This window comes from Myotis daubentonii, chromosome 3 (genome assembly GCF_963259705.1).
Source record: "Myotis daubentonii chromosome 3, mMyoDau2.1, whole genome shotgun sequence".
NCBI classification, from domain to species: domain Eukaryota; kingdom Metazoa; phylum Chordata; class Mammalia; order Chiroptera; family Vespertilionidae; genus Myotis; species Myotis daubentonii.
The window spans coordinates 161,884,700-161,898,530 of record NC_081842.1 but is presented as its reverse complement, the minus strand read 5'-3'; the positions used below and the strand labels follow the sequence as shown (position 1 = coordinate 161,898,530).

Here is a 13,831-nt window from a genome sequence, read left to right as displayed (position 1 = left end):
ATCATGGTCTTCATTTACATATTAGAAATCCAGTGCATAGAAAGAACCCATGGTGTGGGACTTTTGCCAATCATATTGTTTTTGAAAACCTTTGCCATTATTTGGCCAAGACCTCATTGTATTCAGTTAAACATAAAATGCCAATTAAATTCCTAGTGAAAGCATGCTATAGATAGATAGGTGGATATAGATAGGTAGGTAGGTAGATAAATAGATAGATGATAGATGATACATAGATAGATAGATAGATAGATAGATAGATAGATAGATAGATAGATGATAGATAGATAGATAGATGATAGATAGATAGATAGATAGATAGATAGATAGATGATAGATAGATAGATGATAGATAGATAGATAGATAGATAGATTGATAGATAGATGATAGATAGATAGATAATGATAGGTAGATGATAGCTAGAGCAATCATTCCTAAGGAAAAAAAGAGATAAAGAGTGATAGGCTATAATGAATGTTCCTGTGTTATTTCTTATGTGAAATCTTCTCAAGAAAATCTCATTTCCATGACGATGATTTGTTTAAATTTCCTTTGGGGAAAGAAATTGACACTTTTGACTAACTACTATGCTTGCATCATTTATTTATTAATTCAGCAATATTACTTGAGTGATTACTACCTGATAAACCTCAAGGATAATATAGTGAGAAAAATTCCATAAGGTTTTTCTCTCACAGCACTTAGTCTCCTGGAGAAGACAGATATGAACCGGTTATTTATCAGTGATTCACACTAATGTGTCATTTTACGTTGAGGAAAGTATTCCAAAGAAAATAACGAGCTTCTATGCAGGCATGTGACAAAAATATCTAGACTGTTGAGCTGAGCCAGAGAGGACTTCTGGAAGTATAGTTTGAATTGATATCTGAAAGTCAAACAGGAGTTAATTGAATAAAAGGGTGGCTAGAGGGAGGCCACAGGGAGTGTTTTGGTGCAGAGGTGCTGACATGAGAAGGTACATAGAACCTCTGAGAAGCTGTGAAGCAGCCAGTGTGATTAAACTGCAAAGGTCTATGGGACTCTCTTGGGAGACGAGGTTGAGCAGCAGGTGCCAGAACATGAGGTGCCTAAAAGGTAGAGTGCCCGCCTTATCCCTATTTGCCATGGCCAGTAATTTTCATGTCTGTTGCCCTGTGTTCTGTTCAGTTCAGCATTTGTCTGAGTTTTTTTAATTTGCTTACAAAACTTAGACAAGCTTGGGTAAGTTTGGTAAGCTCTTCTTCCAGTTCCTGCAGTGTTTTAGTGACTGTGTGAGACTCACATGTGCAGTGATCATTCTAACTTTCACATGTTGAAATATGAAAGATAATCAGCGATATCTCACTTCTCTTTCCAGACCCTATCCAGATATGGTGTGAGCATCAGCTTGCATTCAAATATACTTCATGGTTAGGGACAACTACGTCCTCCGTGTCAGGGAGCAGTGGAAGAAAGATCCCAAATGCTGTCATTGTCAGGCACATAGTGCTCTATTCCAGATAATTTTTACATTGTAGAAAAAATTACTTTCAAAATAGACTTTTGAATGAGATTTTTTATAGGTCTACCAATACAATAAAATCAATTCGAAGTACTTTTATCACCCACTATCACTCAATATAATTCTTATCATAGGCTTTGTTAAAAGTTTTAGACTTGACCCCAAGAGCAATGAAAAAGTCAAGAAACATGTAAACAGGGCTGAAGAAATGTTCAGCTTTGCTTTTCCAATATATTGCTTCAAACTTACTGATATATTGTCATAAAGTTACTTGCACGTGACTTCTGGAGATGGTTTTTGAGAGCAAGGTTTCTCCATTTGTCCCCCTTACTTACTAGCACAGCCTTACTTGGGACTTTAATACTTGATAAATATTCTGAAATATTCAAAATGTTATACCTATTTTTCCCCAGGTTTTTTTTTCTTTTTATATTACCTGAAATTTTATTTTGATTTAATACTACCTATATGAATAGGTTAATACTAATTAGAGAAAATCATAAAGATTTTACAAAGATTCCAAAAAAACACACTTTTTCCCTCTAGAAGAAAATAACTGTTCATTAGAAATGTAAAATTAAGGACAACTTAAATGGATGAAGCTTTAAACTCACTTTTCAGCTTTTTGTTTATTAGACAAAATTTTTTTAAAAAGGATTTGAGCAATTAGATGTTGTACAGGGCATTGGAAATTGATTACTAATACCCATCAATTTAAATACAGTAAACATCCAATATATGTATTCCATATATTGATCTATAATCTGATGCAGTCAGGATTTTAGATGGGATATTTTGTTTAGTTGTGGGATATTCTGACAAGTATTTAGATTAAAGCAATACAAAATTAGGGAAGAAAAGTTCAAGAGTTCCTTCATTTTCAATACGATGCAATGTAATTTATTCTGACATCTTTGCTAAGTAAAATTAAGAATTGAAAGTTTATAAATAACTTTTAGAAGGTCTGCGGTGCCAGGTCTCTCAAAACTCACCCTGAACCCATTTGTGGAATTCAAGAGATAGGAACAAGTGTTTCATGAACCTAACAAAGAACTATTCCCTTCACTCTCCTGTGTGTGAGAAGAGGAAAGGCTATGTGGTAGTGAAACAGCACAGAATGAAATTTTGCAAATCATTGAGCTTGCCTTGACCTGTTAGTAGCTGCGTGATCCCGAGTAAATTGCTTAAGCACTGCAAGCCTCAGTTTCCGATTAATTAAAATACAGATAAAATGGTGGTTCTTAATGAAATAGTGTGAATTAAACTGTAATGACTAAAGGATGTTCCCTAATATCAAACAACTTGGGCTCTTTTTTTTTTTAATCTAATACCATCAGGAGGCATATTTTTTTCATCAGAAGGAATTTTAAATATTCTTTTCTTGGGAAGCCCTGAAACTAGAAACAACATTTTCATATGAGAAACAGAAATCAAGACAGAGCCATAGAGATAGTCTATTCTCTCAAAATGAGTAATTTATATTTTACAGGAAATATTGAAGGGAATAGAGGGATATAATAAATACTTATAGAGAATATTTAATATTTTTAGATATGTAGGAGAAGTGCTCTGCAAATGTTAATAAATACTGATTCAAAGAAGGCCTTGCTCACTCTTCTTGCAGATCAGCTTGGGCAAGGACACTTATGATGGGAGGCTGATCAGAAGTGTAAGGCCCTACCTGGTTTTGCGCAGTGGATAGAGCATCAGCCTGTGGAATGAGGGATCCTGGGTTTGATTCTGGTCAGGAGCACATGCCTGGATTGCAGGCTCAGTCCCCAGCAAGGGGGGGGGGGGGGCATGCAGGAGGCAGCCAATTAATGATTCTCTCTCATCATTGATGTTTCTATCTCCCCCACTCCCTTCTTCTCTGAAATCAATGAAAAATATTTTTTCAAAAAAAGAAGTATAAGAATGATCAGAACATGCAGTGTGCCCTTGGCCAAGTTTAAGGGTCTTTATAAGTTCTAAATGAGTAGAAGCTTGAAGGTTTTGTCTGTTACTACCTAAGACCACACATAATTTGCTTGATTGTAACCAGACCTTCTCAAGGAATTGGTACAGTTCTTTAAAAAGCCATAAATAGTAGGGTGTCCATTTGTATATATAAATTCGTTAGTCAAGATTACAGTCACTAAATCTAGTGAAAATAAAAAAACTTTATCTCTTACCCAATGCTATTACCATTTTAGTTTTGATGTACTACTGATGTTTGTGAGGATTAACTAAGATGTTAAAGGGTTTTGTAAAGACTAGAAGATTATACAAATGTAAAGCGAAGAACAATTCTAAGGACCAGCTTGCACTACCAATATCCATAGTTTCCCTTTCATTGTACAGCACCCCTAACTGTAAAGCTATGATCATAAAACATATCAATGACAAACTTCATCATGGCCAGTTATTTCTAGTAGGGTTTGGGAAACCTAAGGAATTTTTTTTCAGTTTTTTTTATCTCTAATTTATGTGAAGTTATTAAATTTTTATGAAATTTTTAGTATGAGTCCCAAGCAGATTATCTATGAAGGTAATTCCAGTAAGAATATAATTCCCATGTATGGGAATACATTGAAAACTACAAGTGCATTATTTAAGATGTTTTTAAACTCCACTTTTTCTTTTAAAATCCCAGCTACCTATAGTTCTAAGAAGGTCAGAATAATATGAAAAAGGTAGCTAGATGTTACATGTACTAAAATGTTTGTTAATACATAATATGGAGGAAAGGTTAGAATATTAAAGCACCTTAAACTACAAAGGTCACAAAAAGATGCACCTAACAAATATGATGCCATTAAATTAAAACATGTAATTAAAATGTTAATGCTGTTATCCACAACAGTTAAAATTTATAATGGGTAGGGTATCTAATATAGCTTCAGTAGGGTCATCTAAAAGACATTACCCAAACAATAATTTTAATTCTTTTTTAAATATTTATGCCATTTAAAGCAAGCGGCAAAATAAACTTTTATATAAGAGACTTAATATCAAAGTCTAAACTAGTGGTTTCCAATGAATAGAAATGGGGATATTGTCCCCCATGGAACATTTGGTGTGCCTGGAGGCATTTTTGGTTATCCTATATAATAAAAGCGTAATATGCAAATCGACCAAACGGCTGAACAGCAGAACGACCATCCAGACAACCATCCGGACGACCATTGGGGACCATGCTATGACACCCACTGGCACCAGGCCAGCCAAGGTGGCCCAGTCATTGCCCCATGATCGCCCTGCAGAGGGAGGCCCAGGCCACTGGCCGGTGGGGTGATCAATCGGGGGGGGTTCCACAATTGCTCCAAAGAGGGAGGCCCAAGCCACCAACCAGTGGGCTGCAGTAGGTGTGCAGGGCCTCCCTCCTTGAGGGAAGCCCGGGTCCAGGGTGCCGGCAGCCGGAGGGAAGCCTGGGTCCTGGGTGCTGGTGCCAGGAGAAGGAAGGCCTACTCTTTCATGAATTTTGTGCATCGGGCCTCTAGTATACAGGTGGTGGTGCTACTGGCATCTGGTGAAAAGAAGCCAGAGATTCTGTTAAACTCCTTATTATGTACAGATTAGCTTCTATAAAATGTTGGTCCAAAATTTTGGTCAATGGTGCCACTGCTGCAGAACTGTGGTCTATCATAACCTTTTCTTCTGTTTTATATATTGCAATTTAGCCATTTAGACAGCACAGTAGACAATATGTACTGTTGGCAAAAATGTCAGAAAAAGGACATTCTCATATTGTTGGTAGAAGTATCAATTGAAGTAAATGTTTCATAGGCAATTGTAAATTTAAAAATCTGCCTCTACTTGCATTTCTACTTTTAAGAAGCACTTTCTAACAATTTTACATTATGCATATATGTAACTATATTGGAACAAGAATCCTCCATTCAGTTTTATCTGTAATAAGAAACTCTTTGAAACAAATGTTCATTAGTAAAGAAGAGGTTAAATAAATTAGAGCACAGTCATAGGAGGCAATAATAAGAAATGGTAGAATTGTATATTCTAACAAAGAAGTATTAATATGATATATTGCAGGTTATAAATAGTTCAGATTGCTTGAATTTATAAACAAAATTCTTTATTAAACTTATGTAAATAAATTTATTTATTAACCTTATGTGAGTGTGCCATAGCAAAGGTCAGGAAGGAGCAGAGTAACCATTAAGAAAAAGAGTAGTCATTGAGAATATGAGTATGGGGTGAAATGTTTACTTTTTACTTTACACAGTCTTGTAATATTTTCTTTTTTTTTCAAGCTTGGGAAATTTGTGAAAATAAAAAAATGTATTAAGAATGCATCACATAATAATAACTATATATAAACATGTCAATCTTGGAAGCATTATGTGAGGCATTAACTTTGAGTGGGTTTTACCAGGTGTTTCCTGGTGAAAGGGAATTAAGGTAGTGTAGACATGGACAGAACAACTGGAGGAGGCCACTACAAACAACTAAGTGCAGTTCTGGAAAACTTGAGAAGTGGTGGGTAAGAGTAGTAATACAGAAATGCTCAATTATAAGAGTTGTAATTTGAATTTAAATGAAAGCTTATATTATATAATGACAATACCTTATTTGGACATAGTTTAATTCATATTTGCTTCAATCAAGGAAACTCTATTCTTCAATATTGAACATGTCTATGAAAAACTTCAATTTCTACTTAAAAGTTAAATGATTTTTGCAAATTCTTTTTTATATTTCTGTACTTGAACCTAATCCCTTGCATGGTTTTAGTTGAAAGAATACTGCATTAAAGATGAAAAATGTTAAAGAAAGAAAGAAATTATCTTAAGTTTGCAGCTTTCTTTACAAAGATCCAGAAGCCTTTTTCTTATTGCAATCTTTCAAAAGCATGGCTAGACATTTTTATGTATAGTTACAATCTTACTATTCTAAATGTGGTGATTCATAGATGGAATTAGTGAACCCAGAGCTCCCAGCTCTGAGGCCGTGGCCAGATGAAAGCAGGTATCTGGAGTTTGTTTAGCTGCTATAATTGAAACATTGTTGCTTTCAGGCTCAGAGCTGGGCACGGCAGGCAGGGAACCTTGGCTTCCTCCATCACTGGAGCAAGCAAGCCTCATGTTCGCTTCAGCTGCGTGTTTGCCGGCCACCATCTTTGTTGGCAGTTAATTTGCATATCACCCTGATTAGCCAATGGGAAGCGTAGCAGAGGTACAGTTAATTACCCTTTTTGTCTTTTATTAGATAGGATTAGAGGCCCGGTGCATAAAATTCATGCAGTTGGGGTGCGGGGTCCCTCAGCCCAGCCTGCACCCTCTCACAGTCCAGGAGCCCCTGGGGGATGTCCGACTGACAGCTTAAGCCCACTGCCCTTGGGCTGTCAGTCGGACATCTTTAGTGCTACCGCCACCGTGATCGCCAGCTGTGATCCTGTCTTTTGGCTGAGTGGTGCTCCCCCTGTGGGAGCACACTGACCACCAGGGGGCAGCTCCTGCATTGGGCATCTACCCCCTGGTGGTCAGTGTGTGTCATAGCGACTGGTTGTTCACCATTTGGTCTATTTGCATATTAGCCTTTTATTATATTGGATACCAAACCAGACATGCCTCGGTGCTCCATTCATAAAAGCAAGAAAATATCACTTACAGAACCTAGTCCTTACTCTGTAGATTAGTTATAAACCTGGAGAGGTTTTCACCAATTTGTGTATTAATTAATGATAAGATATTAGGCAGAAAAATTTTGCAGGAAGTGGCAGGATTATTGATTGCAAAGGCCCAAGAAAATATCCAAGGAATAGCAACTATTCTAAGGGACATACAGTTCTTGGAGGAGTTGTTTTGGGGGGATATGCAGTGTGAAAAAAGGCTGAACATAGGCAAGGTTCAGCTAGATTTCTGAGAATTTTATGTACCAGCCTATGGCATTCGGTCTGTTGGCAAAAAACAACACACACACACACACACAAACACACACACACACACACACACACACAAACAGAAACAAAAAACTATCAGAACTGGGATTAAGAAGATAGGCCATAGATTCAATTTCATGAATGTGAGTTCCAGCTCAGGTAATTGCCGGGAGCCGGTCCATGCTTGCTGTTTCAAGGGACCAGGCATATATGGCATACTGTTCTTAATATGTTTGCTCACCTTCTTGGCACTATGTGTTTTAACCAAGGTCTCTGAGAAAGGTTGTTTCCCCAGGTAGGGATTTTTCCCTGAAGTAAGGGAGGGGATGAAACTCCTTAACTAAGTGCCAGGCGGGTAGTTAATCACTTTAACTACAAACAATCATGCTTAAGCTACATAATCTTTACTCCCTGGAATGGAGATAAGAAACGCCCTAACCTTTGTAATAGAGATTAATAGGATTGAATCAACTGGTATAAATACAGATGTAACAAGACAGCAACACACAGAACTTAGAACACAGAACTTAGAAGTCAGAACTCAGAAGACAGAACCTACACAGAACCTACAGACAGAAGAACTTTGCTGGAGAGAACATGGCAAAAGATCCTGGACTGAACCTGACTACAGAAATATGGCAAGAGAACCTGACTAGAACCTGGTGACCGAACCTGGCTGGAGAACCTAGCGAGGGAACATGGCTACAGAATCTGGCTGAAGAACCTGGACAGAACCTGGCTGGAGAACCTAGCGAGGGAACATGGCCACAGAACCTGGCTGGAGATCCGAAGCAGAACCTCTCTGGAGAGCCAGACCAGAACTTGGCTGGAGATCCTGGCTAGAGATACTGGCTAGGCTGCTGATCAACTGAACGCTCTCTCCGTGTCATTCCTTCTTCGCCGACTCCGTCCACACCTTTGGGGACCCCTGGACCTGCTGGGGTTGGACCCCAGCAGGAAATTACTAGCTGTTGGATAAGATATGCAATCACTCTATGCTTCAATCTATCCAACTTCAAAATAAAATAAATTGGGTGTGTGTGCCCACATACACACAGCCATGTTGAGTTGTTTGAATGATTAGATTGAATGTGCTGACACATAGAGAATATTTACATTAATGCCAGAAATATATTACAATTTAGCATAAACATCCTTATTTTTCTTATTAATAGTTCCCATTATCTGAGTTTATTATAGACAGATTAAACAAATGGGAGAAAATGGTAGGAGAAAGATAGGTTAGAAGACAATTGCAAAAGATGCAAAGTAAAATGAAAAATGGGCTTTTGATTAAGACAGAGAATTTTAAGTTCTAACATCAATATTATCTGTAGACTTGGAACCTTGGACCAATGACTTAACATTTGAATCAAACCGTATTTTTTGTTAACTATAAAATTGGATAATAATGTGATATTTAAGGAGACTAAGTATTAATGTATTAGCTGTGTGTTTCAAAAACAAATGCTGCTCAATAAATTACACATTTAAAAATTCTATTAGTAATATTACAATCTTAATACAGGATAACAATGGTTTGACTATGAAAATAGAGAAGAAACAAGTACAAGTATGAAGGTAAAAATATGATAAATACTGACATCTAACCAAGGGAGTGATGAATCTATAAAATATGACTGTTGAATATTTTTAATAACGCAGATGATAATTTTGTTTTGTATGGTATTGTTTTATTTACAACTAGAGGCCCTGCACCCTCTCCAATCTGGGCCCCTCAGGGGATGTCTAACTGCTGGTTTAGGCCGATTGGGCCTAAATTGGCAGTTGGATATCCCTCTCGCAATTGGGACTTCTCGCCTGCCTGCCTGATTGCCCCTAACCACTTATGCCTCCCAGCCTGATCACCCCAACTGCCCTCCCCTGCAGGCCATCTTGCAACAATGTTGGAGTGGCCATCTTGTGAAAAGAGGGCGTGAGGGTCAATTTGCATATTACCTCTTTATTATATGGAATGGATACTGTTTTGTTTGTGCCCTTTGTTTTCCTTGAAAAGGAAATCTGGCAAGTATACAAGCAGCTTGGTAGACACTTAGGTCCACACCTAGAATCTATTGCATGTTAAGCAGAATCTGCTTCTTGGCCTATCCACAAACAAGTCCTTCCCTCTCAATGAAGATTCATTGAATGATTATTATATCCCACATTAATCTCTCCATATCAAATCAGTATCACTTATCTTTCATTATATATTGTTCTTTGTCATTTATTTTGTTTTCTCTGCATTAATGCTACAGTGATTTGGGATAATATATATTTGTTTGTTTGTTTTCCCCATCATATCCACACCCAATTAGCATGGTAAACTTAGTGATAGGGCTTGACATCCTTAACTACTAGTATATTCCCAATCATAAGAATGATGATTTTCAAGTAGATCTGTGTAGATGAGTGTGAAGGCAGCGTACTGTTTCTTCACTGACAAAGCTCAACTCCTCTGCTTTTGGGGGCTAGAAGGCTCTAATCGCCTCTTGGTGATGGAGGAAGCTTCGTGGCATCACTTTGGTTTATTTTGGTTCTCATTACTGCTGGTAATCTTGGCTTATGTGATGACCTCCACTTAGACAGTAAATGTGATTGTCTTGATGTTTATAGTATTTCCTTTACATCTTGGCTCCTTCTATTCTTCAGAGAAGGGCAGCCATGTCACCATTTAACCTCATCTCTATTCAACCCATTATTTTAGTTGTACATAACTTCACTTGACCTGGCAACCTTCCAGGCAGCCCTACAACTTCTCTCCACTTCTCTAACTTTTCTGTGTGTAAAGAACAGTTAATAACTTTGTGTGTTCCCTCATCATTTTATTCCTGGGCAGGCTATATAATAATCCTATCCTTCCCTGCTATCAAGGGAAACTCCAGTAAGCAAGCAGCTTGCAAGCAACTCCAAAGGAAAGCAGGTCTAGTCTTTATATTCACGTTTGGTCCACGGTCAAGGGACAAAGGTCAAGCTCCCATAAAGAATGTGCTCATCATGAAAATTCCAGAGTCACATTAGCATTCAATGTGTGATCAGGATGATAGTTTTACCATTTCTGATTCCATTTTCTACAAACCTTTTGAATGTTCCTCCCCAGCTTGTCTTTAGGAGAATGGGGAGCACCTAACTTTCTTCTCACAAGCAGAGAAAACTTTTTCATAGAGAATATTATTCTCTCCCGAAGGCCAAGGACTCCTAACTCTGAGCCACTAGCCTGGGGCCCCTCTCTCCAGTCCTCTTCCTAGGTTAGAGGTGTTCCTACAGTCTCTCTGTAAGGCCCACGGGAAGCCACCCAACCTGCTGGTGGCTCTTTTCCAAATGCCTGGCACTCAATATTTCTTTTCTTTAATCTTTGAACTGAATACTGTTTTAGGACTGTCAGAAAAGTTTCACCTGACTTTTCTGTTATAAAGCAGTATAATAGCAGTAGTACTAGTAATAATAACAGTATGAAGAAAAAAAAAATGACAATGAAAAAAGCCAGCATTAGCACAGAAAGTCAGGAACAACTAGAGTGAATGAATTCACTTCAATTCAGTAATTATTTAAGGAATTTCTGAAGTTTTTAAAGATAATACAAATGATAAACAATTTTAGAGTAAAACTGAGTGTCCTCGTACATTTCTTAAGTAGCTTGACCTTCTGGTTGAAAGGAATAATTACATACTGAAACTGTATGAAAGATAAATTGGTTCATTAATACCAAACTAGGACAGTGTGACATTGTTCATTTAGGTTTCTGGGAAAGTCTGCAAGACTCATTTTTAGATAAGCCCATCTAAAGTCTGCGGACTTTACTATAAGATAATATACAGGTTGTTTTTTTCCTTTATATAAGCAAAAGCAAAAAAAAAAAAAAATTCAGGGAACATTTTCTCTTTTTTACTTTAGATAGACTGCTATTTTTCCTTTTTTCAGTATAGTTTCTAACTTTCTACTTTTCATCTGAACTACAAGAATCACTGATCCACATAACTTTCACTTGTATGAAAAAATGTCAGAGATAGTCCATTCTGTAGAGTGATTCAGTAAAATTAGAATACATACAACATGTCTTCACACAAAATACTCATATCGGATGACATATGAAAATATGTGAATGGGACACTATAACACACTAACTCTGAAATAATATTAGCTAAAATCTAGTCAACGATTTTTTTTTAATATTACTAGATTTCTTGTGAAAAAGATAAACAATTTTATGTGACAATGAAACCAATGTAGTGTCTGACTGCATTTTATTTCATTCCCATCATTAAAAAATAAACCTGGACGGAAATTCTCTGCTTTGTATTTCAAGTCTTCTCCATTTAGCAGCTTCCTCATAACAATAAAAAACATATGGGGAAATAGTGAGAGGGAAATTTTTTTTTAAAAAAAAATTAGCTAGTTAGGTTATGGTAAAAACATATGGGACAAAGTTGTCCAAAATATGGTCATAACTCCTCCGACAATTCATTTCATCCTGGAGCCTTGCCTGACCTCCCAGATTCATTGACAGACTATTATATTCAGAATGGCTTTGAAAACTTACAGCCCTTAAAAATGCTCCTGAGACATATAAAAATGTTTTTATTTAGAATGGAACATATAACACCTGCCACATTTGTAGGTTTGAAACCACTTCTGATAAGAATTAAAAGGCCCTCTTTCTAGCTGAAATAGGACTATCAGTATGACTTGTCTGCTCATGAGAAATAGAGGGTTCTTGCCTCAGATGTTGCAATTTAGTGTAAAATCACTTTCATGATAACAGGGTACACAGGATGATAACACTATAAAGATGACAGTCTAATCTTCAAAGTTCACTGATCAGCGATAAAATATAAAGTAACAAACACATGTGAAATGCCAGATTATCAGCTGGTTGGAACATTCTAGGTATTGAGGTATGCTGAGATACTACTGATAAGCGGGAAATGTTTTTTTTTTGTATATGTTATACAGAAATATATCCTCCCCCAGGAGGGGTGAATGATTGTAATAGATTTGTAGTTAAGATGCATATAAATTTTTCTCATAGGGATACAATATATTTAAATGTTAATAAGTGATATACTTAAAGTGCTCAAAATCATTTTCCCCCCTCAGAATAATGCCTAATGGCTGAAAATTTTAAGCCCTCTTTATCACTTTTTTTGTTTTAACTCTAGCAACAATTTTAAATATACGTACAAGGATGATTAGACATGCTGGTCCTATAAAACTCCAAATAAAGTTGTTTTCTGTGCTAAGCCAACACCTGAAAAGTAAAAAATAAATAAAAATCTATGAATGTGCTTGTATGTACTTTAACAAAACAAAAATTTCAGTGATATACAAAGCATAATTCAGAATTATATTTCAAATGCTTTAAGATCATCTTAACTTACACTTTGGTGGTGCCATAATATCTATACCCTAATGATGCTGAAAATCCAACCACCACCGCTGGGCTGAGATAGCCAAAGATATAAAAATTCTTGTGCAGAAATCCCTTGTTGTAGATCACTCCGACAACAATGAGATAGAGGTGGATGCCTTCAATGCACATCCATGCAAAGGCAGCTAAAAAGAAGTAATGCAGCAGACCAGCAATGATCGAACAAAAGAGCTAGAAACCAAAAAAAAAAAAAAAAAAAGGCACGTAAGAAATGTTTGCTTAAACATTGCCGTATCACAAAATCATGACTTTCTTTGTAAATCAAGCCACTTTCTATAATGCCTGATCACATTAAAATATTCCTGGCAAGTGTCAGCTTTTTAAGATGTACCACTTACTGCTGACATGAAAGAACTGTGTTTCATCAACGTAAAATATTCACCAATCCTGTGATAGAATTAAGTTACTGTCCTTGTCCAGAGAGTTAGTTATACATTTACATTATGTGCAAAATGATAAATTGTGAATTTACATATAAGCCATGATGTCTTAGTGAATATATTATGATTTAAGTTGATTTCTGTTTTGGAGATGCCTTCACTCTATTTTATTCAGGCTCAAAGAATAAAAATTATTTCTAATACTATGGTAAACAAACCATAATATCTTGATTAAGTGTCAAACATTGAATTTATAAAACAAATGATGACATATTTTACAAAATATCCATTGAAGAATCACTTTAAGTTATAAGATTGCCAAGTAAATTGAGGTGAGTTCAGTTCAATATTATTTATTAGTAATTACTTTATATCTATAATTGGAGTTAGGTTTATAGAAATAACAAAAGAAGTAGCTACACACTTCTGTATTGATAGAACTAATACAATCTATTTTAGGAGAGATAACATAATACATACTTATATACCTACTAGAGGCCTGGTGCACAGATTCGGGCACCAGTGGGGTCCCTCAGCCTGGCCTGTGCCTTGTCGCAATCTGGGACCCCTCAGGGGATGTGGTAGTACGCTAACCGGCAGGTGGCCAGCAAGGAGCCCAAGCCCACTCATCCTGGCTCCTCTG

At 36.6% G+C, this 13,831-nt stretch overlaps 1 protein-coding gene across 2 annotated transcripts in view; it reads right to left on the bottom strand.

Moving 5' to 3' along the window:
• The window catches only part of ADGRL4 (adhesion G protein-coupled receptor L4), a 108,437-nt gene that overhangs the window by 17,658 nt on the left and 76,948 nt on the right, over nucleotides 1-13,831 (bottom strand). For both annotated transcript variants that reach the window (XM_059689083.1, XM_059689084.1), the window contains 2 exons: nucleotides 12,759-12,979; nucleotides 12,562-12,628 (listed from right to left, as the gene is read on the bottom strand). In XM_059689083.1, coding sequence (XP_059545066.1) covers nucleotides 12,562-12,628; nucleotides 12,759-12,979 — 288 coding nt within the window. The remainder of the gene's footprint in view (nucleotides 1-12,561; nucleotides 12,629-12,758; nucleotides 12,980-13,831) is intronic.